Source organism: Phoca vitulina, unplaced genomic scaffold (genome assembly GCF_004348235.1).
Source record: "Phoca vitulina isolate PV1807 unplaced genomic scaffold, GSC_HSeal_1.0 scaffold65, whole genome shotgun sequence".
In the NCBI taxonomy this organism is placed as follows: Eukaryota; Metazoa; Chordata; class Mammalia; order Carnivora; family Phocidae; genus Phoca; species Phoca vitulina.
Genome location: NW_022589768.1, coordinates 3,529,254 through 3,554,667, shown reverse-complemented (window position 1 = coordinate 3,554,667; position 25,414 = coordinate 3,529,254). Strand labels below are relative to the sequence as shown.

The 25,414-nt window shown below is 44.2% G+C and overlaps 1 protein-coding gene and 1 long non-coding RNA gene across 2 annotated transcripts in view; one reads left to right on the top strand and one right to left on the bottom strand.

Moving 5' to 3' along the window:
* LOC116624234 overlaps positions 1 to 6,661 on the bottom strand; it is a 115,291-nt gene extending 108,630 nt beyond the window's left edge. The window contains exon 1 of the long non-coding RNA XR_004297855.1: positions 6,349 to 6,661. This is a non-coding gene — a long non-coding RNA (uncharacterized LOC116624234). The remainder of the gene's footprint in view (positions 1 to 6,348) is intronic.
* The window catches only part of SH3GL3 (SH3 domain containing GRB2 like 3, endophilin A3), a 136,759-nt gene continuing 117,205 nt past the window's right edge, over positions 5,861 to 25,414 (top strand). The window contains exon 1 of the mRNA XM_032391960.1: positions 5,861 to 6,007. Coding sequence (XP_032247851.1) covers positions 5,963 to 6,007 — 45 coding nt within the window. The 5' untranslated portion in view covers positions 5,861 to 5,962. The remainder of the gene's footprint in view (positions 6,008 to 25,414) is intronic.

The following is a 25,414-nucleotide window of genomic DNA, read 5'->3' as shown; positions in this document are numbered from 1 at the left end:
GGCAACTGGAAGATATAAATCCGTGTTTCTTTGTCCCCTTCCCCTCACCCACCCCCTTTTATAAGACTGCCCTCTAATGACCACAGATCAGGGAGCAATATATATTTATTTGCACTTAGAACTGTTCCAATCTTTCATGCACTAATCTTACTTCCGGGAATCTAGTCTAAGGAACTATTGCTAAATACAGAAAGAAATCCTAATATGGAAAAAGATGTTTAATGCAGCATTATTTAAATCATGAACAGTTTAGGGAAAAAAACTTTTAAATTGAGTAATAACAGAAAATAATCAAATTCAATGCTATGTCTACACAATGGGTTATTAAGTTGTCATGAAAACAATATGTGAAGACCAGACAAAATATAAAATGCTCACGTAATTAAGAGAACAAAGAAAATAGTTTGTACAGTTGTGAGAGTATGTTTAAATTTTGCATAGGAAATAGACTATAAAAGAAATATAGGCCCAAATATTAAGAGCAGTTGTTTCAACGGTGATTGCCAAGGTAAATTCTCCTCCTTTTTCCTTTCCAATAGTTTCCAAATTTTCTTTAAGTGTTATTATCTAATGGGAAATACATACTTACGAAAACATTTATTTTGAATTTAAAATAATTTCACTATTCTTTTATCTCAAAATTTCAAATTGTCTTCTCCCTATCTTTGCCTCCCTGACTTAAAACCAACACCTTGCAGCCCAGTCTCACCCTGGTTGATATTCTGTTTCCTACGAAGGATACTGGACTCTGGTCTTTGCTGGAGATTTTCTCAGACTGCTAGGGCCAGAGTATGAGCTGGTTTAAGTCAAAGGAGGGACGAAGACGACCTTGGCTGTGTGCCCCAGCCATGGCTTATGCTAATCAGGCTATGGCTTCCACGGAATGTTTAATTATTGATGTTGACAGAGAATATAAGTTCATATATTTTATAGAACAATGGTAACCACTGGTGGAATAAAAATTGGGAGAGGCGTATAATTTCCAAAAGGGTAAAGAAAATCTGAGTCAACAATTAGATACCAGTGATAGAAGGAAATACTTGAAGGGAAAAAAAAAACCAACCCAGATAACATGCCATAACATGACAAAACCAAGACCAAATGTATCCTTTTCCTAATAAATGCGAATGCTTTAAATCTTTCTAACAAAAGGCAAAGACTTATTTTGGCCCCAAAACAAAATTAAATTTTACTGTTTATAAGAACACATGCCTGAAACAAACTGAGAGGTCAAAAGGAAAGGACGCATACTTGGAAGCTGCCAAGAGAGTAGGTCTTAAATGTTCTCACCATTAAAAAAAAAGATAATTATTTGAGGCGATGGAAGTGGTAACTAACCTCATCGTGATCATTTCACAATATATACATGTATCAAATCATCACATTGCACATCCTAACCTTACACAATGTCATATATCAATTATAGCTCTATAAAGCTAGATAAGAGACCACAAAAAAAAAAGACCAGCTAAAACATATGAAACACGTATAAACAAAAAGTAGGGATACACAGATTGATATGTGACAAAGTAAAATAGAAACAAAAACCCATAAACAGGACAAAATAGGTTACCTTCTATGGCTAAAATTCCAACCCACAAGGAAGACACAACAATTATAAACATGGGCAGAATACCATAGCACTGAAAAACATTTACAGCTCAGCTCCCAAACGTAAGCAAGACACTGTAGACTACCGCTCTCCATCTTCCATAAGTGAAGGAAAAAAACATCAGGACACAGGGCATTGGAGGACTACGTCCACAAGACTTGATTTATGGGATACAAAATGGGATATGTCATCCTGTTTTAGATATTAATCAGTATGCTTCCCTCCCCCTCCACCCCTACCCAGGGCTCTCCGGCTTCCACGCAGGGAGATGTGAGTCACTCACCGCAGGACCAGATGCAAAGACTGCAAATCCTAGACTCAAAACCTGGCCTAAACACAAGACAGAGAAATGTTAATGCATGCTAGCATAGCACTCGGCTCCAGGGAAGGTCAAGGGGACGTGAGAGCCAAGGACCACAAGGAAAGGAACAGGAGAACGCCCCAACCTCTGCCAGAACGTGGGCCATCTATCCAGAGTGCCAAGACAACTACAGCATCCCTCTTGTCATTGACCCATGAAGACCACCAAATGCCCAAAGAATAACACTTATGTGTGCCTCAAGGCCCTCCTATTGATTTTTTTCTCATGTAGCCAACTCGGTCCAATAGCCCAAGACATTTGTATACTCCTCCCCTAAAGAAACTGGAGAGCTGTGGGCCCTCGGGTCACCGGAGGGGCTACGGTGACATAAAGGGCAAGCCTTGAACAGGCCACTGTGGCTCTAGTTCGCATGAGTTTGAAATCTCACTCCGAGCTAGGACCTTCTGGAACACGTGTTCCCATTACGGATAAAGAGAAAAACTGTACTGTAAAAATAGAATACACATTATGTCACCTCTATAGTACATTTATAAAATTTAATATAACAGGCTATGAAAAAAATCTTTTGGATGTGTTATTTGACAATAGTACAAGTCTAGAATTTAACAGACAATAAAAGCGATCCAAACACCTAGAAAAGATTAAAAAAAAAATAGTCCTGAACATTTGGATCAAACAGGGCATTAAAACTGCAATCACAAATTTATTTAGAAAACAATCAGAAGAACTATATCACATAATGAGAACAAGGTGTGAGGCCAAAGTCGTACTCAGGAAGAAAATTTATAGCCTTATATGTGCTGATTATAAAACACAAAAGAAAAAAAAACATATAAACCACATACTCCACTGAAGAGATTAAGGAGCCCCCAAATAAAGGTTAGTGGGCCTTTGCGTTGCTGCTGTTCTTAATTTTTTTTTTTTTTTTTTTGGCTGCCTAGGATCTAAAGCTGCTTCCACCATGGTGTGGATCTTAGACATCTAGAGCCTGGGCATAGCATCTAAATTAGCCAATCAGACGTTCCCCCTGGAACTCTGAATCTCACTTGAATGCCTGAAAGAAGCAGGGAAGAGCTTAGCCTTAATTCTGGTAACCACAGCCAGCATTCAGTGGCCAGCACATCCCAATGAGCTGCCCCTGGACATGCCGAGGATCTGACCACTGAGATTCCTCGTTCCTGCTGATTCCACCACGTGGTACCCTATGCCATGAATCTCTGGGCCACCTGATACCCTTCTCCATTACATCCTGTTCCAGCTTACATTAAACAGGGCCAGTTCCTTTTGTTAATAACTTCAATCTCCTAAGCAGAACAGAAGGAAACACTATATGAGAAAGAAATTAATGATAGAAAAAAAATCTATGGCAATGATAAGTAAACTCAAGGAAAGAGCCAAGATGTCCATCAACAGATGAATGGATAAAGAAGATGTGGTATATATATATATACAATGGAATATTATGCAGCCATCAAAAGGAATGAGATCTTGTCATTTGCAACGACGTGGATGGAACTGGAGGGTATTATGCTGAGCGAAATAAGTCAAACAGAAAAAGACATGTATCATATGACCTCACTGATATGAGGAATTCTTAATCTCAGGAAACAAACTGAGGGTTGCTGGAGTGGGGGGTGGGGTGGGAGGGATGGGGTGACTGGGTGATGGACACTGGGGAGGGTATTGCTCTGGTAAGCGCTGTGAATTGTGCAAGACTGTTGAATCTCAGATCTGTACCTCTGAAACACATAATGCAATATATGTTAAGAAAGAAAAAAAAGAAGAAGATAGCAGGAGGGGAAGAATGAAGGGGGGAAATCGGAGGGTAGACGAACCATGAGAGACGATGGACTCTGAAAAACAAACTGAGGGTTCTAGAGGGGAGGGGGGTGGGAGGATGGGTTAGCCTAGTGACGGGTATTGAGGAGGGCACGTTCTGCATGGAGCACTGGGTGTTATGCACAAACAATGAATCATGGAACACTACATCTAAAACTAATGATGTAATGTATGGGGATTAACAATAAAAAAAATTAAAAAAAAATCTATGGCAATGATAAGTAAACTCAAGAACCAATTTAAGTAGCACTGCGCAAAGCTCAAGAACCATTTTAAAATACCAATGAAACTGGCAAACCTTTTCATGTGTCTAATCACTGAAAAATGAAGGTCACAAATACTTTTACAAAGGAAAAAATGTACACAAAAGATTCTGAAGTTTAAAAATAACGAGAAATGATGTATAACTGTATACCTGATTAAATTAGATAAATTACCAACATTAACTGGGGTGGGAAACTTGAATATACCATCAACCACAGAAGAAATGTCAAAAAAATGTTTAAAAAATTCACTCTCTTCCCAAAGGGCACAGAGCTGGATTGGTTTAGGGGCAAGGTCCTTCAGACCTGTGCTATTTAAGCCGTCTGGGACGTGGAGAAAGAAGGCAGATGAGCATGTACTGGACTAGCCCAGGACAAAGGGGACCCCAACTTCAGTCCCTGCACCCAGCTGCCCTCAGTGTGTGGTTCCCCTGGGGCGCAGCCTGCTGTTGAGTGGGATTCAGCTGTTGTGTGGACAGGCCACCTTTCCATGCTATTCTGATCCAGCTATCCCCATCCTCACACCTTCCAGTCACTTATCTGTGGCTGGTGTCAGCCACCTGAAGGCCAGTCAGGCCCATACTAATTAATCCATGGGATGGCCACCTCTATTCCCTCCCCTCAGTTCACCTTCTGCCCTTCTGCTCACTCCTGTCCACACCCTCTAAGGGATAGTGAGGAAACACGTACAGGGAGGTGCAGTTACCCACGAATCCTCCCTGGGGTGAAGTCAGGGACAAGGGAGTCCAGAGCTAATGGCAAAGGATTTTTTTCCCGGAGAAACGCAGGACGCCAAGCGTGGATGCCAGGAAACAGCAAGCGTACGTAAAGCAGAAGCGTCCTGGGCAAACCATGGCTCTTGGTCACCCCAGATGGGACTTGTTGAGGGCTCAGAAAAGAGGAGCTTCTCTCCCTTAGAGGGAGCTTGGAGGAAGGGGTTTGTTTCTTTCAGTGTTTAGCGTGGCTAAGAGTGGGGTGCAGGTCTGCGGAGCCCCGGGGACCTTTGGAGGCAGGGTTCTGCGCAGATCCTGACCTGGTGGGCGCAGCTGTGGCGCAAGGGGGCACCGGATGCTCCAGGCCCCGTGCTGGGCCTCAGCTGTGCGAAATGACGCTCGATAACCCACGCAACTGGTAGGAATTACCAAGGGGGCGGGGTCCCGCGCGTGGTGCGTCCCCGGGCAAGGAGCGCGCAGTTCACAGCTCCTTGGAGACCCTTGCTCTTCATGCAGTTGACGGTGGGCTTCGCGAGCACCATATTTATCAGCAAATTACCCGATAACTGCTGGCCCTTCTAGAAGGCCACAGTCATGTGGGCAGACTGCACCCAGAGCCCCGCGCGGGGTAAAGAAGAAACAGCCTCGCTGCCCTCCTACCGCAGGTCCCCCCTCCGGTCGCATTTCGGTCCCCCTGGGCGGACTTGGGAGCGTCCCTGCCTCAAAACGGACACCTACCCAAATTGCGCCTGAGGGAGGCGATGTTGCCCGCGAGCAAAAGCAGGTTTCGCACCAAGTCCCAGAAGCACGAGAGGTGCGCCCTCCCTCCCCAGCCGTGGCCCTGCTGCGGGCCTGCCCGCGGGACCCGGGAGCTCCCCACGCCCAGCCCTCCCGGGCCCCGCTTCCCGGCCGCTCGCCCCCAGGTCTCCACGCAACAATGAGGCGTGGGCGGCCCCGGCGGCCTCATTTGCATACCGCCGCGGCTCGGCCAATGGGCTGCGCAGGGGCTTTGGAACGCCGTGTTGCCATCTGCGTGCGCGCGTGTGTGCGAGTGTGACAGCGGCGGTGGCCGTGGCCCTGGCCGTGGGAGGCGGGCCCGGCGGAGCCCAGCCGCGCGGGGACCGTCCCCAGCGCCCGCTTCCCCAGCGCGTCGCGGCCGCGCGGCCCGGCGAAGCCCGGAGACCACCCCCCGCCCCGGCCGGGCGCAGTCGCGATGTCGGTGGCGGGGCTGAAGAAGCAGTTCCACAAAGCCAGCCAGGTAGGGAGGCACGGGGGAGGTCGGGATGCTGGGGGCGCACCAGGGGGCCGCGGTCCCCCGAGGTTTAAGGCCTCTGGCGCCCCGAGGGGCCTCTCGGGCCGCGGAGGTGCAGTGAGGGCCGCCTGCTCCTCCGCCGCCGCCCCCCGCCGCCCCCCGCCGCCCCCGGCCAGCGCTCTGCCCTGAGCACTGTCAGTCGGAGGGCTTCCGTGGGCCGGCGGCAGAGGCGGCGGGCCGCAGGGGCTCGCGCGCGGGAGAGGGGGGTGCGGAGGCCTGCGCGCTGCGCTGGGCGCCGCCCCCCTACCCGCGCTGGGCCGGGGACCCCGGGGCCGCCGGGCGCCTACCTGGAGGTTGGGAGCCTTCGGGGGCGCGTCTTGTAGCCTCGCGGCGGGTCCGGGGATCCTGGGCCCCGCGCGCGCCTGGAGGTGGACCCCGCCGGACCGCGCCGCGACCTCGGGCCGGGGCTCCCCATGGCGGTGCCTCGCCTGCGTGCCGGCCCGGCTCCTGCTCCTGGAGAGCAGCTGTCTGGCGCGGAGACGCCGGCAGACACGTAAACAGGGTTAGACGCACCTTCACGCGCAGAGCGCGGCAGACAGCCCGGTGGGGGCGTCCGGGAAAGCTTCCCGGAGGAGACGCGTCGTTTGGGAATTAAGTAGGAGCAGGAATTGCGGTGGGGGGTGGGGGGAGGGAGGGGGAAGGGCGTTCTGAGCGGAGGGAAACAGGGAAACAGGAAAACAGGCAGGGAGGCATGAAATTTCTCTGTGTACGTGAGCGTGTGTGTTGACGACAAGCAGATTTGTATTCCAAGATCGTAGTCTCTCCTGGCCACGGCAGAGCTCACATTGTAGAACCTATCCCAACCTGCAGCCCTGGTTTTGTTGCTCTGTCTCTCCCTACCCCCCCCCCACCTCACCCCCCAATTTGGCTAGCACCAAGTTGGACAGATTTCATTGAGAATCCACATTTATGAGATCTTAAGACTGCTTCTGCCACAAATTGGAAAGCAGCTGAAATTAGAGGATTCTCTTCTTCTAGCCTCAGTCTCAGGCTGAGGACACTGGCGTCCCATCACTCACACCCCTTCCATGAAGAAACTGGGTGATGCCCAGATTCTGGCTGGGGACACTGGATGGACAGTGGTGCTCTGCAGGGTGATAAGGAGTCCTGGAGGAGGGGCCAGCTGGGTGCACTCATCGCTGGCCCTGGGCCCTTTCAAGGGTCTGGGGCCATTCAGATGTCACTGGCCTCGGGGCAGGTGCATGCCCTGATCTGGGTCTCAGGGGGTAAGGCCAAGACTGGAGCTACAGACTTTTGGGGATTTAAGCCCTAAATGGACATTAAAAAATGTAAGCACTTAAATACAGACTCTTGGGAGCAGCCACATTTAGGGACAATGTTTAGCCCAGTCCTTGATAAACAGGGGCCACTCAATAAATATTTATTGAATAAAGGAAACTTTTGGGGGTGGAGGAGCACAGGAAGGAAAGAACTGGTAGAATGCAGGAGAGAGAAGAGAGAGTGTCATGGAAACGGGGTGGGGGACCTTTAAAGGCAGGAGCCTCGGGCAAGTGCTGCTGTGAGCTCAGAACTAGAGCACTCCTCGCTTGGGCAGCCAGGGGTTCGGAGTAATCTCTGGCTGTGCTTGTCACACCGGCTTCCCTAGCACTGGCCAGGAACTGACCTTTTTTGAAGATTTTCACTTATGAACTTCCTAGGAGCATGTCTCAGAGATGACAGACATAAGCTCAAGGGTGATTCAAGTTGGCTTCTGAGCACAAGTCAGCGTGAATGGCTGAGGTCTTAGGAGGTTATTGGCGTTGGAGAAGGGTCATGCTAGTGATGAGGTCGTTGAGATTAACCACCTGTAATCAGTCCCTTAAAAACAAAACAAGAGTGGGTCTCATTTAGACCTTTGTTGCATGAGCTGAGGTCTTTTGTGCATTTATTGAAAAAGAAAGGAATCATAGATTCTCTCTGCGCTTTACAAACCACATTTTGTGGTCAAAGTGCCCTAGATAAGTTTTTATCTGTTCTAGAAGTCTCTCTAAGAAATCTTGCAATGGGGCAGATTTGGTGGAGAAATTAGACTGGGTTTAATATAAGAGGGAGCATGAGAGTAAAAAAAGGCCAGATGTTCTTCTCAGACAACATTTTAACAGCAGGTTTTAATTCACATAGAACCTTTCCAGGGCAGGGGAAAGGGAGCCCCAGATGATGGCAGGGGCTTGACAATTCCCGGGGACCCAGGCCTGGCTGTGCCACTGACCAGCTCTGTGACCTTGGGAACATGACTTAACCCATCTAAACCTTAGTTTTGTCTGTACCTTGGATTAGAGGATTTGGAAGCTATGTCTCTGTTCTAAAATTGACTGTAGTGATGCTTGCACAACTCTGTGAATATTCCAAAAACCATGGAATTCACCTTTATGGGTGAATTGTATGGTCTGTGGATTATATCTCAATATATAATTCCCAGTTCTGAAATTCTTAATTCACTTAAAGTATTTCAGAGAAAGATGATAAGGTAGGAAGGATCTTTTACAAATGAGGGAACTAGGACCATGGTGACTGAAGATGATTTTTTTCAACAATAGACAAGGTAAAATAACTTATAACCTCCTGATAACTGGTTCTTCTTTCTTGGTACCTCACTTATCTCTGAGGGAGAAAAAAAATCCCCTTATTTTATAGAAAATGAAAAACTGTAAACCCCAGGGATCATTCCTCATTTTGGCAGCTGGTGGAGACCAATAGGGAAGAGGGAGAAGTAAAGTAAGGAAAGAGAGCACAAGTGGAGTTGATCACGAAATTTAGTTAATTCTCTTCTTCAGCATTTGGGACTTAGAACCTAAGTGTCCCTAGTTCATAATTGCTTTTTTTCTCTTGAAAGGATTTTTAAATGTACCCTCCTACTGGTAGGGATATAGCTTGAATTATTAAATATAAATACAAAGAGCTTAAAAAAAAAAATGGCCTTGTGGTTTCTTATCAAACATGGTGCCCGATTAATAAAAATGCGGCTTAGAGTAATTTCATTAGGGTTACCACTCATTGATTTGTATTATGCTTAATAAGGCATAATTCATGGTGGTTTTCTTGACATGGTGGTTATTATTGGAACAGGACGCTCAAGCCACACCTGTACTTCCTCTGACCTGAACACTGTACGAATAGCCATATTCTTTCCCTTTGGACTTCAAGAAGACGTGTTCCCCATCCCAGGGAAGTCTAGGGAGCAGTTTATCTTTCTTCTTTTTCTTCTTCTGTCTCCAAATTAATCATATAGTGATGACCCTAGATGGTGGTGACACTTGTAGGTTTCATGTTAAAACAGGTTTTTTTGGGGGGGGTAACTCCCCTACCCCTTTCTCTTCTAATGCATTAACCAGAAAAAATGATGAGCGGTCATAAGGGGCCTAGACATTTTTCGTGTGACAACCAGCTGCCCATACTGGCCATTTATGGATAAACACTTCAGAGAAGGATAGTCTTTGTAAATTATGAGAATCTCTAGGGAGGCAATGAATGTCTCTTGTTTCACTGTCTCGTTAGAGAGAAAGATAAAAATGCACTTTGCAAAATCCATGGTGATTTATTTTTTTTCTCTGAGATGCATCAGAAAATACATGACGCTAAAACGTTCTTGTTCCTTTCCACATAGATGGCTTGATAAATTCATCTATAAATCTTTGCTTTTTTTTTTTTTTTTTAAATTTTAAGTCAGGACGCTAGAATAGATGTCCAAGCCGAATTGATTTTGATTTTTACACAATATAATCCAAACATTTCTTACCACTGGTGACTTTTTTTCTCTAAAGTAAATGTAATTTGGGGTATCATTCGCTTGGAATTTGATTTTAAAAAGGTATTTAAAAGCAGGGATATTGTTTTTTGGCTATTTTTTTTCAGATTAATTTTTCAGCTTTATTAACAATTGAATGTAAATTATGTTACCCAAAGTTAAGTGTGTGTGGAATCATGTGTATTTGGGGGAGCTGTTATTGGCATGCTTTACCCAGGTAACAAAACGGTCGGTAAACAGAACTGAAACGCTGCTACTGTGTTTGGCTAAATAATAGGAGAATGTACTTTGGAGGTTCTACACCAGCAAAATGTGGATGGTTGGATTTTGCATTTCAATAGAAACCTGGGCAAGTGTTGAGTGGGGGCAAGTGTCTGGGGGAAGGCTAGGGACGGGATCGGGGAGGTACTGTTGCCATTCTAACTGTTGAGCTCCGTGAAATGCCTTCCCAGGGAGCTCTTGCCTTACAATTCCCAGGGTCACGTCCACATGTTGTCACCACAGCACCCCAGCAGTGACCTTCCTGAGCCCGGCGTCGCTCCTTCCGGCTTTCTTCCTCATCCACTGGATGGATGGTGGTGACTTTCCCCCCTGGCACTGGACCGATGCCGCCTCGAGCTTTCTTTGCCTGCTCGGAGCATCCGTCAGGGGCAGAAGCTGCTGGGGTTCCAGGCCTGATGACTTGGGTGCCCCCTCCTGAGCCTGATGGCGGAGCCGTACCTCTTCATCCCCCGTCTTCCTGTGGGCCACAGTTGAAGGCCTGGAGGGGTCTGCCGGCTGACGCGAGGGCGCCCCTCTGTTTGTCCTAGAGTAACAAGGACACACAAGCACCTGGCCGCCTCCCCGCTGGGCTCCACCCCCCACCCCCCACCCCTCTCCTTCTCAGGGATGTTGCATTATATGGCCATACTGTCTCTTATCATCTATCTTGAAAAAAGATAGGGAAAAGCCCTTGCTTGGTCTGAGATCCTGCTTCACCCCATCCTATTTTCTCTCTCCCCTTCCCAGCAAAATATATTGAGAACGGTATCTGTTGCCCCATCTCTACTTTCTCATCTCCTGTTCCCAGCCGGTTCCTGCTGGCTGTCCGCTGTGGGCTCTGAGGTCCAGGTCTCGCGTGACCCCTCCCCCCAGGTTGCCACATCTTGGGGTCACTTCCCCACCTGACTCTCAGCAGCCTGTGACTCTGAGGACCGTACTCCGCTCACGGATCCTACACTGGTTCGGTTTTCCTCTTCCCGGTCTCCTTTATTGCTCCTTCTGACCTCCCACCCTCACCCCCCAGACATCCTGGAGTGCCCCAGGGCTCTGACTTGGGCACCTCCCTTTTGTCTCAGCCTCCACCCTGCCAAGGTATCTTCTCCAGCGTCACGGATGTATAGACAATCCACACATTGATTCCATTGATTCCTTTGTGAATGGTATTTCTAGTCCAGATGCTCCTTCTGAATACAGACTCCTGACAAACTCATGGGTCACCTCTCCCCGTGGATATTTAAAAGGCTCTCAAACTTAAGATATACAAACTTGAACTCTGGATTTTCTCTGCCCCAACTTGTTCTGCTGGTGGTCTCTATCTCAGTAAACCACACTGCCGTGTGCTCAGCTGCTCAAGTAAAACAAAACGAAAACCAGGATTCATCTTTGATTTTTTTTTCTTTCCCTCATTGGAAAGGAAGTTCATCAGAAAGCCCTTCCTCTTGGTTCTGTTTTCAAAACAAACTGCTAATGTGTTCATCTTTCTCTTATCTCTGCTGCCACTCTCCTCCTGGCCCTGACCCTGGCCTCCCGCCCATGCGGCTGCAGGAGTCTCCCGCCCAGTTCCCAGACCTTTATTCCAAGGGGTACAATCCATTTACTCACTGCGGTCACGATGCTCTTTTTTAAAATGTGTCTCAGACATGTATCATTCCTCTGCTTACCGGTCTTTAATTCTTCAGTGGCTTCTAGTGGCATTTAGAATAAAACTCAGACTTCCTCCTCCTCGGGCCTGTGAAACTGCATCTCACTTGCCCCCCCCCCCCCCAGACACACTACCTCTCCGTTCCTTTGATGTGCTAAGGTCTTCTTATCTCAGGGCTTTTGTGGTAGCTGTTCTCTCAAGCTGCCTTGTCTCTTGATCTTTGCAAAGTGTCTCATCATTTAGATCACAGCACAGAATTCAGGGTGCCTCATCAGAGAAGGCTTCCCTCACCACCCAGTTCAAATAGACTGCCCTCGCTATCACATTACCCAGGCGTTTTTGAAAACCACACCACAAATATTTTAATATTTTGACAAGTGTATTCAGTGTCCTTGGTACCTTTATAATCCCGTGTATTTTTAAATTAAACTTTGTTTTGAGATAGTTACAGATTCAGGAGCAACTGGGAGAAATAATACAGATCCCTGGACCCTTTACATGGCTTGTTTCCTCCGGTGGTAACATTTTGCAAAACTACAGTTCACAATCACAACCAAGCTGTGTAAACTGATACAATTAGGCGACAAAACAGATCCATCACCACTTACCTGTTGAAGGACATGGGGATTGTTTCCAGGTTGGGGCTCTTATGACTATAGCTATTGTACATATTTATGTACAGGTTTTTGTGTGAACTTAAGTTTGCATTTTTCTAGGATAAATGCCCAGGAGTGCGATTGTTGGATCTTATGGTAGTTAATGTGTTTAGTATTTTAAGAAACTGTCTTAGTTTTCCAGAGTGGCTGTACCATAGTACATTCCTACTAGTAATGTGTGAAGGTTCCAATCTTTCCACATCATTCTCAGCATTTACTGTTACTATTTTATTTTATTTTTAATTTCATTGTGGTTTTTATTTGTATTTCTCTAATTGTAACAACTTTTCATGTGCTTAGCTTATTGGCTTTCTGTATCTCCTCTTAGCTGAAATGTCTGTTCTTGTCTTTAGCCCTTTTTAATAGGATTTTTAAAATTGTTGTGAGTTCTTTATATATTCTGGATGCTAGTCCTTTGTTGGACGTGTGGTCTGCAAGTGTTTTCTTCCAGTCTTTAGTTTCTTTTTATCCTCTTAACCTGGTCTTTCATAGAGCAAAAGTTTTTAATTTTGATGAAGTCCTGTTTGCGAATTTCTTCCTTTATGGATCATGCTTTTGGTATCTAAGAACTCTGCCTAGCACTGGATCCTAAGAATTTTTTCTAAAAAGTTTTATATTTTACATTTAAGTCTGTAATACGTTTTGAGTTAATTTTTATTTATTTTTATATTTTTTTAAGATTTTATTTATTTCACAGAGAGAGACACAGCGAGAGAGGAAACACAAGCAGGGGGGGTGGGAGAGGGAGAAGCAGGCTTCCCGCTGAGCAGGGAGCCCGATGTGGGGCTCGATCCCAGGACCCTGGGATCATGACCTGAGCCGAAGGCAGACGCTCAACGACTGAGCCACCCAGGCACCCCTTGAGTTAATTTTTAAAATAAGGCATGAGACTCGGGCCAGATATAATTTTTTTGCCCATTGATATCCACTTAACACTTGTTGAAAATCCACTGAATTGCTTTTGTACCTTTGTCAAAATCAGCTGGGCATATTCGTTTGGGCATATTCGTGTCTTCTCTGTTTTCTCCTGTTCATCTATGTGTATTTGTCCATTCCTTTGTCAACATAATCCAGTCTTGATCACTGTAGCTACATGGTAAGTCTTGAAATCAGATTGATTCTTTCCACGCTAGTCTTCTTTTTCAAAATTGTTTTAAGCTATTCTAGTGTCTTCATCTCAATTTTAGAATCGTCTTTCCTATATCTACAAAAAAACCTTTCTGAAATTTTGAAAGCAATTGCATTACACCTGTATGTCAGTTTGGGGAGCACTGACATTTTCCCTGTGCTGAGTCTTCTAGTCAGTGGACACGGTGTGTCCCTCCATGTAATTTGCTCTTGGATTTCTTTCATCGGCATTTTATAGTTTTCAGAGCACAAGTCCTGTACATGTTTTGGTAAATTTGCACCTGAGTATTTTATGCTCTTTTAAAGCAATTGTAGAAGGTATTATATTTTTCGTATCCATATCTTCACTGTTAGCGTGTAAAAATATTATTGATTTTTGTATGTTTAATTGTTCTAGGAGGGTTTTTTTTTTTAAATTAAGATTCCCTGGGATTTTCTATGTAAACAGTCATGTCATGTGAAAATAGGACAGTTGTATTTCTTCTTTCCAATCTGTATACCTTTAATTTATTTTTCTTGCTTTATTACACTAGCTGGAACCTTCAGCATTATTTGATAAACGTGGTGAGAGTGTAATCCTTGCCTTGTTCCCCATCTTAGGGGAAACCATTCAGTCTTTTACTATTAAGTGCAATGTTAGTTGTAGGGTTTTTGTAGATGTTATTTATCACATTGGGGAAGTTCCCCTCTATTTCTACTTTTCTGAGTAGTTTTTTTTTTTTTAATCATGAGTGGGTGTTGAATTTTTTCAAATGCTTTTTCTACGTCAGTTGATATGATCCCATATCCCCCAGTTAATTAGTGTATTAATATGACGGACTACATCAGTTGATTTTTGAGAATTGAACCAACTCTGCATCCTTGGAATAAAATGCACCTGGTCATTGTGTATATTTCTTTTTTTTTTTTTTTTTAAAGATTTATTTATTTATTTGAGAGAGAGAGTACATGAGAGGGGGGAGGGTTAGAGGGAGAAGCAGGCTCCTCGCCGAGCAGGGAGCCCGATGCGGGACTCGATCCAGGGACTCCAGGATCATGACCTGAGCCGAAGGCAGTCGCTTAACCAACTGAGCCACCCAGGCGCCCTGTGTATATTTCTTTTTAAATATATAGAATAAATTTATAGGAATAGGATTTACTTGCTAATATTTTGTCACGGATGTTTTTGTGTCTGTATTCATGAAGGATATTGGTATTTTTTGGTACTGTCTGTAGGGTTTTGTTTGTTTGCTTGTTTGTCTTTTTATTAAGTAGACTCTATGCCCAATGTTGGGCTTGAACTCATGACCCTGAGATCAAGAGTTGCACACTCTAGTAACTGAGCCAGCCAAGCAACCTTGTCTGTGTAGTTTTGGTGTCAGGTAATACTGCCTTAATAAAATGAATTGGGAAGTGTTCTCTCTTACTCTGTTTTCTGGAGGAGATTGTGTAGAATTGGTGTTAATTGTTTTTTAGACATTTAGTAGAATTTTTTAGTGAAACCATCTGGGATTAGAAGTTTCTCAATTGGGGGGCACCTGGCTGGCTGAGTCAGGAGAGCACGTGACTCTTGATCTCGGGGCTGTGAGTTCGAGTCCCGTGTTGGGTGTAGAGATACTTAAAAATAAAATCATTAAAAAAAGTTTCTCATTTGGGAATTTTATTAGTTTGTGTCTTTCAAGGAATTGGTCTGTTTCATTTAGGTTATCAATTTTATGTGTGGAGAGTTAGGGTCCATAGTAATGTCCCTTCTTTCATTCCTGATATTGGTAATTAGTGTCTTCTCCCTTTTACTTTGTCAGTCTTATTAGAGGTTTGTCTGTTTTATTGATCTTTTCAAAGAACCAGGTCTTTGTTTCATTTTCTCTGTTGTTTTTTGCTATTTTCAATTGCATTGATTTTTGCTCTTTATTTCCTTCCTCTGCTTTCTTTGGTTTATTTCTAAATTTATTTTATTTTTCTATGTTCTTGAGGGAAATCAGATCATTGATTTTGAGATTTCTCCTCTTTTCTAATATATGCATTGGGGCTATATATTTCCCTCTCAGCACTGTGTTAGTTGTGTCTCACTGATTTTGATATGTTGTATTTTAATTTTCATTCAGTTCAGTGTACTTTTTGATTTCCCTTGAGATTTTCCCTTCGATCCATTGATTATTTAGAATTGTGCATTTTAGTCCCTAAGTGCTTGGCATTTTTCCTGTTATGCTCCTGTTATTGATTTCTAGTTTGATTCCATTGTCATTAGAGAACACACCCTGCGTGATTTCAATTAAAAAAAAAAATGGTTGAGGTTTATTTTCTGGCTCAGGATATGTCCTATCTTGGTATATGTTCTGTGGGTACTTGAAAATAACATGTATCTGCTGTTGTTGGGTGGAGTGTTCTATAAGTATTGATTAGGTTAATAATGTCAGATTCTTCTATATCCTTATTGATTTTTTGGTGTCAAGTACTATTAATTGTTGGGAGAAGACTTCATATATAGAACTGTAGATTTGTCTATTTCCTGTTTCACTGCTATCAGTTTTTGCTTTGTATGATTTGCAGCTCCACTATTTGATGCTTACAAATTTAGGGTTTCTGTGTCTACTTAGTGGATTTACCCTTTTAAATCCATGGTCGTTATAGAATGTCCCTCTCTGTCTCTGGTAATATTCATTGCCCTGAAGTCTCCTCTATCTGATATTAATATAGCCAAATCTGCTTTCTTTTGATTAATGTTTACATGATATAAATTTTTTATTCTTTTACTTTTAACCTGCCTATACTGGAATATTTGAAGGAAGTTTCTTATAGACACCATATAGTTAAGTCATGCTTTTTAATCCAATCTTCCAGTCTTTGAATTGGTGTATTTAGACCACTTACATTTAATGTAATTATTTATATGTTAGGGCTAAAGGATACCATTTAATTATTTTGTTTTTTGGTTTTTTTTTTTTTTCTGTTTTATTTCATATCTTTCTCCCATGCTTTCCTGTGTGTTACTTGATTTTTAAAATTTCATTTTGATTTATATACAGTAGACCCTTGAACAATGCTGCGGTTAGGGATGTCCCCACAGTTGAAAATCCACATACAAGTTTTGACTCCCCTAAAACCTAATTACTAATAGCTTGCTGTTGACCAAAAGCCTTACCAATCACATAGTTGATTAACACGTATTTTGTATGTTAAATATATTATACACTGTAGTTTTACAATAATATAAGCTAGAGAAAAGAAAATGTTATTAAGGAAATCATAAGGAAGAGAAAATATGTTTATAGTGTTGTATGTGTATTTGTTGGAAAAAAATGTGTCTAGGAGGGGGAGAGGGATACAGGGTGGTAGCAGTGTGGCCCCAAGATGCTGATCTTGTGCAGCCTGGTGGCCTCAGCTCAGCACTAGCAGCCCGTGGGCAGCAACATAGGCCTGGAGGTGCAGTGTACCTGCCCCATCTGCCTGGAGGTGTACCACTGGCCTGGGACCATTGGCAGCTGCAGGCACACCTGATGGGCAGGCGTGGGGAAGATGGTATGGCTGGGGCCGGGGGGGGGGGGGGTTCCTGCACCTGGTGGGGAGGGGCTGAGTTCTGTGGCTGCCTTGGTGCATCCCCGGAGCCTGGGTGTGTGAAGGACTCGGGTGGTGAGAGGGCCAGGGAGTTCCCTAGACCCAGTCACCCCCTCAGTATACTAGGTGACATGCAGCCATGTCTGGTTTGGATCTATGGGGGAGCTGCTGACTGCCTCCACCCCACATTTAGGGCAGCAGGTCCAGCCTCTGCACCTGCTTCCTTTGATTAGGTCCCATGGAGAGTGGGGTGGACAGTTGTAAATAAACATTTTGTGGCTTTTGCTGTCAACCCTTAAAAAAAATCTGCATACAGTTGGACCCCTGCACTTTAGACCCGTGTTGTTCAAGGGTCAACTTTATAGTGTTTTTGAGTGTATCTCTTTGTATAGCATTTTCAGTGGCTGCTCTAGGTACATTCTATCTACATAATTTATCACAATCTACTGGTGTCATTGTTTTAGCAGTTTTAGTGAAATGTAGACTTACCTCCCTTTATGTCCCATTGTCCTCCTCCATTTATAATATAATTGTGTTTAATATTTCCTCTGTGTTGAATATTTCCTCTGTATATGTTTGGAAACACATCAGTGTCCTATGATTATGACTTAACTCCTCATCACTTAATCAGTGATTCTGCTTTTGTCATAAATATAATTTAGAAAACTCAAGAAGAGGAGTCTGTACTAATTACCATATAGTTTTGCTTACTCTGTTCTTCCCTCCTTCCTGATGTTCCAGGATTACTTCTTTCATCATTTCCTTTCTGTTTTGAGAAATCCCTCTAGCCGTTTTTAGGATAGGGCTGCTGGCAACAAATTCTCTTAGTTTTTATTCATCTGAGAATGTCTTGATTTTCTCTTCAGTCCTGAAGGATACCTCCTCTGGTTATAGGATTCATGGTTGACCGCTCCTTTCTTTCAGCACTGAATATCGTGCCGCTTTCTTCTGACCTCTGTGATCTGATGAAAAATGTTTAATTTGGATGGTGTTTTCCTCTACATGTTAAGTATCATTTCTTTCTCAGTGTTTTTCAGATTCTTTCTCTTTCTCTTTGGTTTTTAGAAGTTTGGCCATGTTGTTTTGGTGTGGGTTTCTTTTGCTTTATCCTGCTTGGAATTCAGTTAGCTTCTTGAATCTGTAGGTTTATGTCTTTTGCCAAATTTGGAACTTTCAGCCTTCTTTCTTTTTTAGTTTTTTAAATATTTATGTATTTATTAGAGATAGGGAACATGGCAGGGAGGGGCAGAGGGAGAGGGAGACAGAAAATCTCAAGCAGACTCCCCACTGAGTATGGAGCCTGACATGGGGCTTGATTCCACCACCCTGAGATCATGACCTGAGCCAAAACCAAGGGGCAAATGCTTAACTGACTGGCACCACCCAGACCGCCCCATCAGCCTTTATTTCTTCCAGTGTGGTGTGTTTTTTGTTTTTTGATTTGTTTTTTTTGTTTGTTTTTGCCCCTGCCCTCTTTCTTCTCCTTTTAGGATCCTAATGACATGAATGTTAGTTCTTTTGTTATAGTCCCACATGTTCCTGAGCTCTGTTCTTCCCTCACCCCCCAGTTTATTTCTTCTTTGTTGTTCAGATTGGGTAATTTCTGTTGTTCTACCTTCCAGGTCACTGATTGTTTTCTCCTGTATTCTGTGGTTGAGTTGAAGGTTGAATCTTTTTATTTCAGTTATTATATTTTTCATATAATATTCTAAATTTGAGTTTTCATATATAATTTCTATTTTGTTCTTTATATTGTCTGTTTCTTTGCTGAAACTTTCTATTTCTTTGCTGAGACTTTCTATTTTTTCATTAGTTTCGAGCATTGTCATAATTGCTTGTCAGCTCATTTAAAGTCTGTCCAATAATTTTGATTGTTCTGTCATCTTGATGTTGACATCTGTTGTCTTTTCTCATTCAGTTTGGAATCTTCCTGATGCTTGGCATCATGGTGATTTTTTAAATTGAAACCTGGGCATTTTAAGTATTATTTTATAAGACTAGATCTTATTTATTTATTTATCTTGAGAGAGAGAGTGAGAGAGAGAGAGAGAGAGAGATTGCAGGCACAGGGGGAGGGGCAGAGGGAGAGGGAAAGAGAGAATCCTAACCTCCACACCCAGTGTGGAGCCTGACACAGGGCTTGAACTCATAACCCTGAGATCATGACCTGAGCCCAAATCAAGAGTCGGACACTCAACCAACTGAGCCAGCCAGGCGCCCCAAGACTAGATCTCATTTAAATTGCCTCTTTTTACTGGCTTTCTCTTTGACTGCTGTGGCAGGGGAAGATGGTGGCACTGCCTTGTTACTTCTAAGTGGGGTGGATGCCCTCTTTCCCCACTCAGAGTCTTGGTACTCAGAATGGGAGTTCTGGCTCCCCACTGGGCCTTCACTGATACCTTTTTGGCTGGGACAGGTCGAAGAGCCTTGTTACTGCTCCCCAAGTGGCCTCAGCCAACACCATGAGACTGGGTGGCCTCATTACCACTTGGCGGTGGTGAAAGTCCTGACTCTCTGCTAGGCCTCCCAGCAGCGAGGGGTGGGGCACCTCATTGGCCCTTGCGGAAGTGGAAGTCGAGGCTTTCTTCGTAGTCTCCGCTGACACCAAAGGTGAGAGCAAGGTGGGAGTAGTTACTCGCTGGTGGAGATGAAAGTCCCGGCTCCCTACTTGGTCTTGTCTGGCATGACCCCAGGGTAAAGAGGGGGTGAGGGTTGGGTCACCTCATTATAGCCTGGGAAAGGTGGAAGTCTAGGCTTCTCACTAGTCCTTTGCTGGTGTGGAGGGGGATGGGGCCACATTTTTTCTGTAGTGTTTGGAGTAGAGCTGGAGTAGAATGGTTATTCTCTAAACATTTTCTGTCTTGCTAGGCTGTCCCTTGCCTGGTCCTTTGGCTAGAGAGAGTGATGGGTCTTTACTGGGACTTTTTTCCCCTTGCACCTGTTAGTATTTCTGGGTTGCTGGTTTCTTTAGCTCCAAGTCTTGGGTATATGGGGAAAAAAGAAAGTGCAGGAAACTCACCCCCGTGTCATTTCTTGGGTCCTGAGATTTCTAGCTAGTACACCTTTTTCTTTCCACCTTTCAGGGTTTCTTATGTTTATATTATATATAATGTCCAGAGTTTTTAGTTGCAGTTAGTGGGAGGAGTAGGAAAAACTGTATCTATTCCATCTTCCCTAAAACAGAAGTGGTCTGTGTTACCCAATTAAAATCACCGCTTAGCGGATATAACTGTCTGTTAATTTCTTGTCCTGTTTATCCCTTACGGCCTCCTAAACCTTTTAAACACTGCCTGGCATACAGTAGGTGCTCAGTAACTCTCTGCTAATGTTGAATAAACATTCAGCACCTAGTGAGGATGGTGAGTTGGAACCTGGATGGTCTCCTGTTTAACTCCAACCTATGGTTTGTTTAGATCCTCTTGACTTATAGGGAGGAATGTTCAAAATCTACATTTTATATACAGTTCCCTACTTTTAAAATATTGGTAATTATTAAAACTTTTAAAAAGCTGTGTAGGTCAAAAGAACACCACGTGTGATAAATTAATATGCTCCACTAATAATCGGCAACTTTTCCTTAAAGGTCTTAGACTAGCATATATTTCTTGAATGGTCCATCTGCAGGTCAGCTTTTTTCTCAGGTTTGAATAGTAGAAGGATGATTCCTGGCTGCCCATGGTGTTGCCAGTACGTGCTTAGGAGCTAAACATGGTTTCTGGTAAGACAGCTCTTGGCTTCTTGTCTGGGGATGTTCCTGGAAACTTTGTTGGAAGGCACACTGGATGGAGCTGAACTCAGCATTTGCCCACTGCTGTGTTAGGCCCTCCAGAGGAGCTTGGCTGGCATGATGTGTGAGCTGCGGAACCATCAGGTGTCAGGGCAGAGAGCTGTCTAGTCATGATACAAATTCAACAGTGCCGAGTGTGCAGAGTGGCAGAAGGCAGGCTTTGCAATGAGTGGGCAGCCTCACACGACTGTGCAAACACTGGCAAGAAATGAGGTCGGGCTAGAGCTTTGCTTGTAGCGACCTATTTAGGAATATTTTGAGAAGAGGATGCAAGAATAGGTAGTTTCTAGAATATTCTTTTTTTTGTTTGTTTGTTTCTAGAATATTCTAAGGCAGATAAAACCTCTTCTTCGGTGCTCTCATCAAGTCATAAGTAAAAATCCTGTCTTAAAACAGACGTTAATAAATTTTTTATAACTCATAAAATTTGTGTTAAAGAAGTTAACCAACAGCCTTGAATTTTATTCATACTGGATTCCTACTATTCAAATTGATGTCTTAGACTAGGTGCTTTTTCCGAGAAAAGATGGTTGTTATCTAAAGCACACGGTCATGTCTTCTTAAGACGTGAGGGGCTGACACCTGGACCAAGAGTGATGTTGTACAGTTAGCATCTAATGAAGAAATTTCAGAGTGTAAATGGCATATAAAATCCCATGGTTTGGCCATAGGTAGCTAGGGTTTGAGCCCTTGGAAGCTCAAAAGCCAGGAACTGACTTATTTCTCTTGCTTTCTGCAGTGGGGTCCTGTCCTGGGGGCAGTAGATGGCGGCCCAGCTTTATTTTGAAGGAGCAGTAGTGGGAGTGGGTGCAACTGGGGAGAATAAAGGAATTTCTCTTTTCTTGTCTTTCATTCCCTCTCTGAGTGGGAGTTGTTAAATCAAGTCTATTAAATGTGCCTTCATTCTCCTCCATTCTCCAGTGTTTGGGAGCTAAACTTCCAGGAGCTGAGTCTGTATTGATGTTGGTAGAAACAACTTGGATGTGCAGAGGCTGGGGGTCTGTCTTTGAATAGGGGTTGTGCCGAAATGGCGGAGCTGCCAACCTCCCCAGCATGAGTACTGAACGAGGGGGTGGGCCAAAGTGCAGGTAGCATGGAATACCCAAAGAGCATGGGATTTGGGGTTGGGAGAAGTAGGTTTCCCGTGTTTGCCAGGAAGTGTGACTTTGAGAAAGAGTAACTTAACTCTCCTTGGGTTTGATATCCTCATCCCTAAAGGGGATAATGAGATCAGTATCAGAGGTTGTTCATCAGTGTCCATGTATCGAGTGTGTTTTGTTTGCTCGGACTCTAAGTAGGTAATTGACCCATGTACATAATCCTCACAGCAACCTGATAAAGTGGGTTGCTGCTTCCACCATGTTAACAAATGAGAGGGGCACCTGGGTGGCTCAGTTGGTTAAGCGTCTGCCTTCGGCTCAGGTCATGATCCCGGGATCCTGGGATGGAGCCTGGCATTGGGCTCCCTGCTCAGTGGGGAGTCTGCCTGTCCCTCTCTGTCCCTCCTCCCAGCTCATTCTCACTCTGGCTTTCTCTCTCAAATAAATAAATAAAATTTTAAAAAATGAGAAAAGATGAACAGCCCATGAAAATCACCTGGACCTCCTTCCTCCCTGCATCCTGGTATCTGCCCTGGGGTCTCCTCTGTGTACCAGAGAGGTGAAGGTGTATTCTCAAGTTCACGGAGCTTTCTCATCTTTCAGCGAGGGCTTGAACTCAGCAATTAGGAAGGCCTCTGTGTGTGTTGCTGTGTGTGAGAAATGAACGTGATTTCTCAAGAATGAATGAATTAATGCACAGGCTGACACACAAATTCTTCTGTGGGGTAGGGAGAAAAGGTTTGCAGTATTTTTGTGTGCTGCCATAATTTAAAAAAAAACAAAAACGGGTAGGGGCGCCTGGGTGGCTCAGTCGTTAAGCGTCTGCCTTCGGCTCAGGTCATGATCCCAGGGTCCTGGGATCGAGTCCCACATCGGGCTCCCTGCTCGGCAGGAAGCCTGCTTCTCCCTCTCCCGCTCCCCCTGCTTGTGTTCCTGCTCTCGCTATCTCTCTCTCTGTCAAATAAATAAATCTTTAAAAAAAAAAAAAAACGGGTAAAGTGAAAAATCCTATTTGAATCTGTGTATTTATATGCATTTGATAGTTTCTGTAGCACGTTTTCCAGAAACTACGTAAGGAGCATGTGGGACATCTTCAGTGAGTGATACAACAGGGCGTGACCTGCTGCTTTGGCTGTGGGCTGTTCTTCCCCATGTATCTGCACAGGCCTGGCAGTGTGTCATATGAGTGTGTTTTCCTTGCTGCCTTTTCTTCTTGTTTCTTAGCTGTTTCTGGCTTTGGAGCTGGCATCCATCAACCCCTCTTTCCACCCCGACCACACACACACACACACACACACACACACACACACACTCTGATTGTAGACCAGCAGACCACGCCATCCGTCTCTCCTGGAATCTACCATATTTTCTGCTTCATGACTATTTTTATGTCTTCACTTTTGTTATTGTTCCCAGCCTCAACGACATCCAGCCACTAGTCCTGTGTAGATTCTACCTCCTAGATATTCCTCCCATTCACCCCCTTCTTTCCATTCCCACCACATCCCCCTGCTTCACAGAGAGTAGGGCCCTAGCCTTCCCCTTCCAGGGCTCCTCCAGGGGTCCCCAGAGCCCTAGGGTAGACTCTTTCAATTCCTTAACTTGGTGTGGGATGACCTTTCCTGCAGTCCCAGCCCCTTCTAGCAGCCCTCTGTCTCCACTCTCCAGCAGCCCCGGGTCCATTCACTCCTTTGCCTGTTCTTTTACTTCTGTCTAGAAGATTCCACCGCCATCTCTCGAGCCTGCAGAACTTCAGCTCACCCGGCTTCTGTGTATTCTTCCTCTTTCTTCCAAAGCCCTTGCTCACCCTCACAACTCACTGAGCCCTGATGGACACACATTGATAATGTCATGTTTATTGTGTGGAAATTCTTTTGGTTACTTCTTGGGCCTTCCTACTCGATATTGTAAACTATTGTCACAGAGAAGTCTTCAGAGATGCCTGTTGAGTGAATAAATGATTGCTTATGGTGCATTCTTTCTTCATGTGTTCGAGCTCACAACTTTTACAGAAATTTGAGGTTTCTAGATTCCCGATAGCTGGATAACTGAGGTGTTGTACCAAAATTAACATGTCCTTTCATTGTATTAGTTTTGTGTTAAGCGTCTCCTCTGTTTGGAGTTTTGGCTTTTATAAGTGAGGAATCCGGATTTCTAAAAATCTTAACCTTCATATCCAGGAAAAATGTTTTGCAGTCAACCAGTTATCCACGAGTATTATCAGATAAGACTAATACTAAATAGCTTTATTTTGCAGAAATGCTGGGTGCTGTGCAAAGTATTTTTAGAAGCACGATCTTATTTCATCCTCATGATAACTCTATCAAGAAGGTACTTTGTTATCCCCCTTTTACAGAGGAAGGAACTAAGGCTGGGCAAGGTTAAATAAAACTTGTTCAAGGTTATGCAGCTGGAATGTGGTCCTCTGAGCATTCAGGGAGAGGCCTGCATGATTCTGAGACCGTACAGTACCGTCCTTGTCACCATTGTGTGACATAAATCCACTGCTGTCCTCCACTCTCTTCCTCATGATTTCTCATATTTGCATAAATTCAAGGTGGTGTCTCCATCATTCATTTGAAACTGATGTCCTATATTAGACTGCATATTATCTAGAAGCTTTAACCCAGGGGTGGGCAAACTATAGCCTATGGGCTCCACATAGCCCATCACCTAGTTTTTTGTATGGCCTGTGAGCTAAGAATGATTTTTACATTTTTGTAATGGTGGAAGAAAATAAAAAGCAAAATAGTATTTGGTGACGCGTGTTAGTTACCTACAGTTCAGATTTCAGTGTCCATTAATAAAGTTTTATTGGCACACAGCCATGCTCGCTTGTATACAGGTCGTCTGTGGCCACTTTTGCCCGGGAATGGCAGAGTCGAATCATTTGTAACCAGTGACAGCCTGGAGCACAAAGCCTGAATTATTACTGTCTGGCCCTTTACAGAAAGAGTTTGCCAACCTTGGATCTGAACTCTAAGTCTGGGGAATTTATGTATGCTGGTATGCACATTTCTGGAGACCCAAAAACATTTTGTCCGCATCTGCAATTGGGCTGTGCATTTTTTGGAGGCTCTCCAATCGCTTAACAATTCTGATTCATCCTGGTGACCTGGGAAGGACTTCGCTCTGGAAATACATTCTTAGTGTGTAATTTAGAAGACACACGTACCCCAAAGTCACCTGTGCTGACGCCTCCCCAAAGTTGAGAGCAGTGGAGAAGAATGACCGTAATATACTTGGATGGGGAGCTAGGGAACTCAAGAAGTGTTTTCCGGTCCAGGTTGTTTGGCATTTTTCTGTGTTCCTTGCAAGGGGGTACAATGATCATTCCACTGCCGTTGTTGCCTTCTTGTTTTAATTATTCCGACTTTCTTTTGCGTTCTCCTTTGCGTCGTTTTGTAAGAATCCCAATTTGCTTTTCTTGTCAGTTCTCTACTTTTCCCAGGACTCAAAAATGATTCTTGAGGGTGATGTCATTTCCATGTTTATCTTCT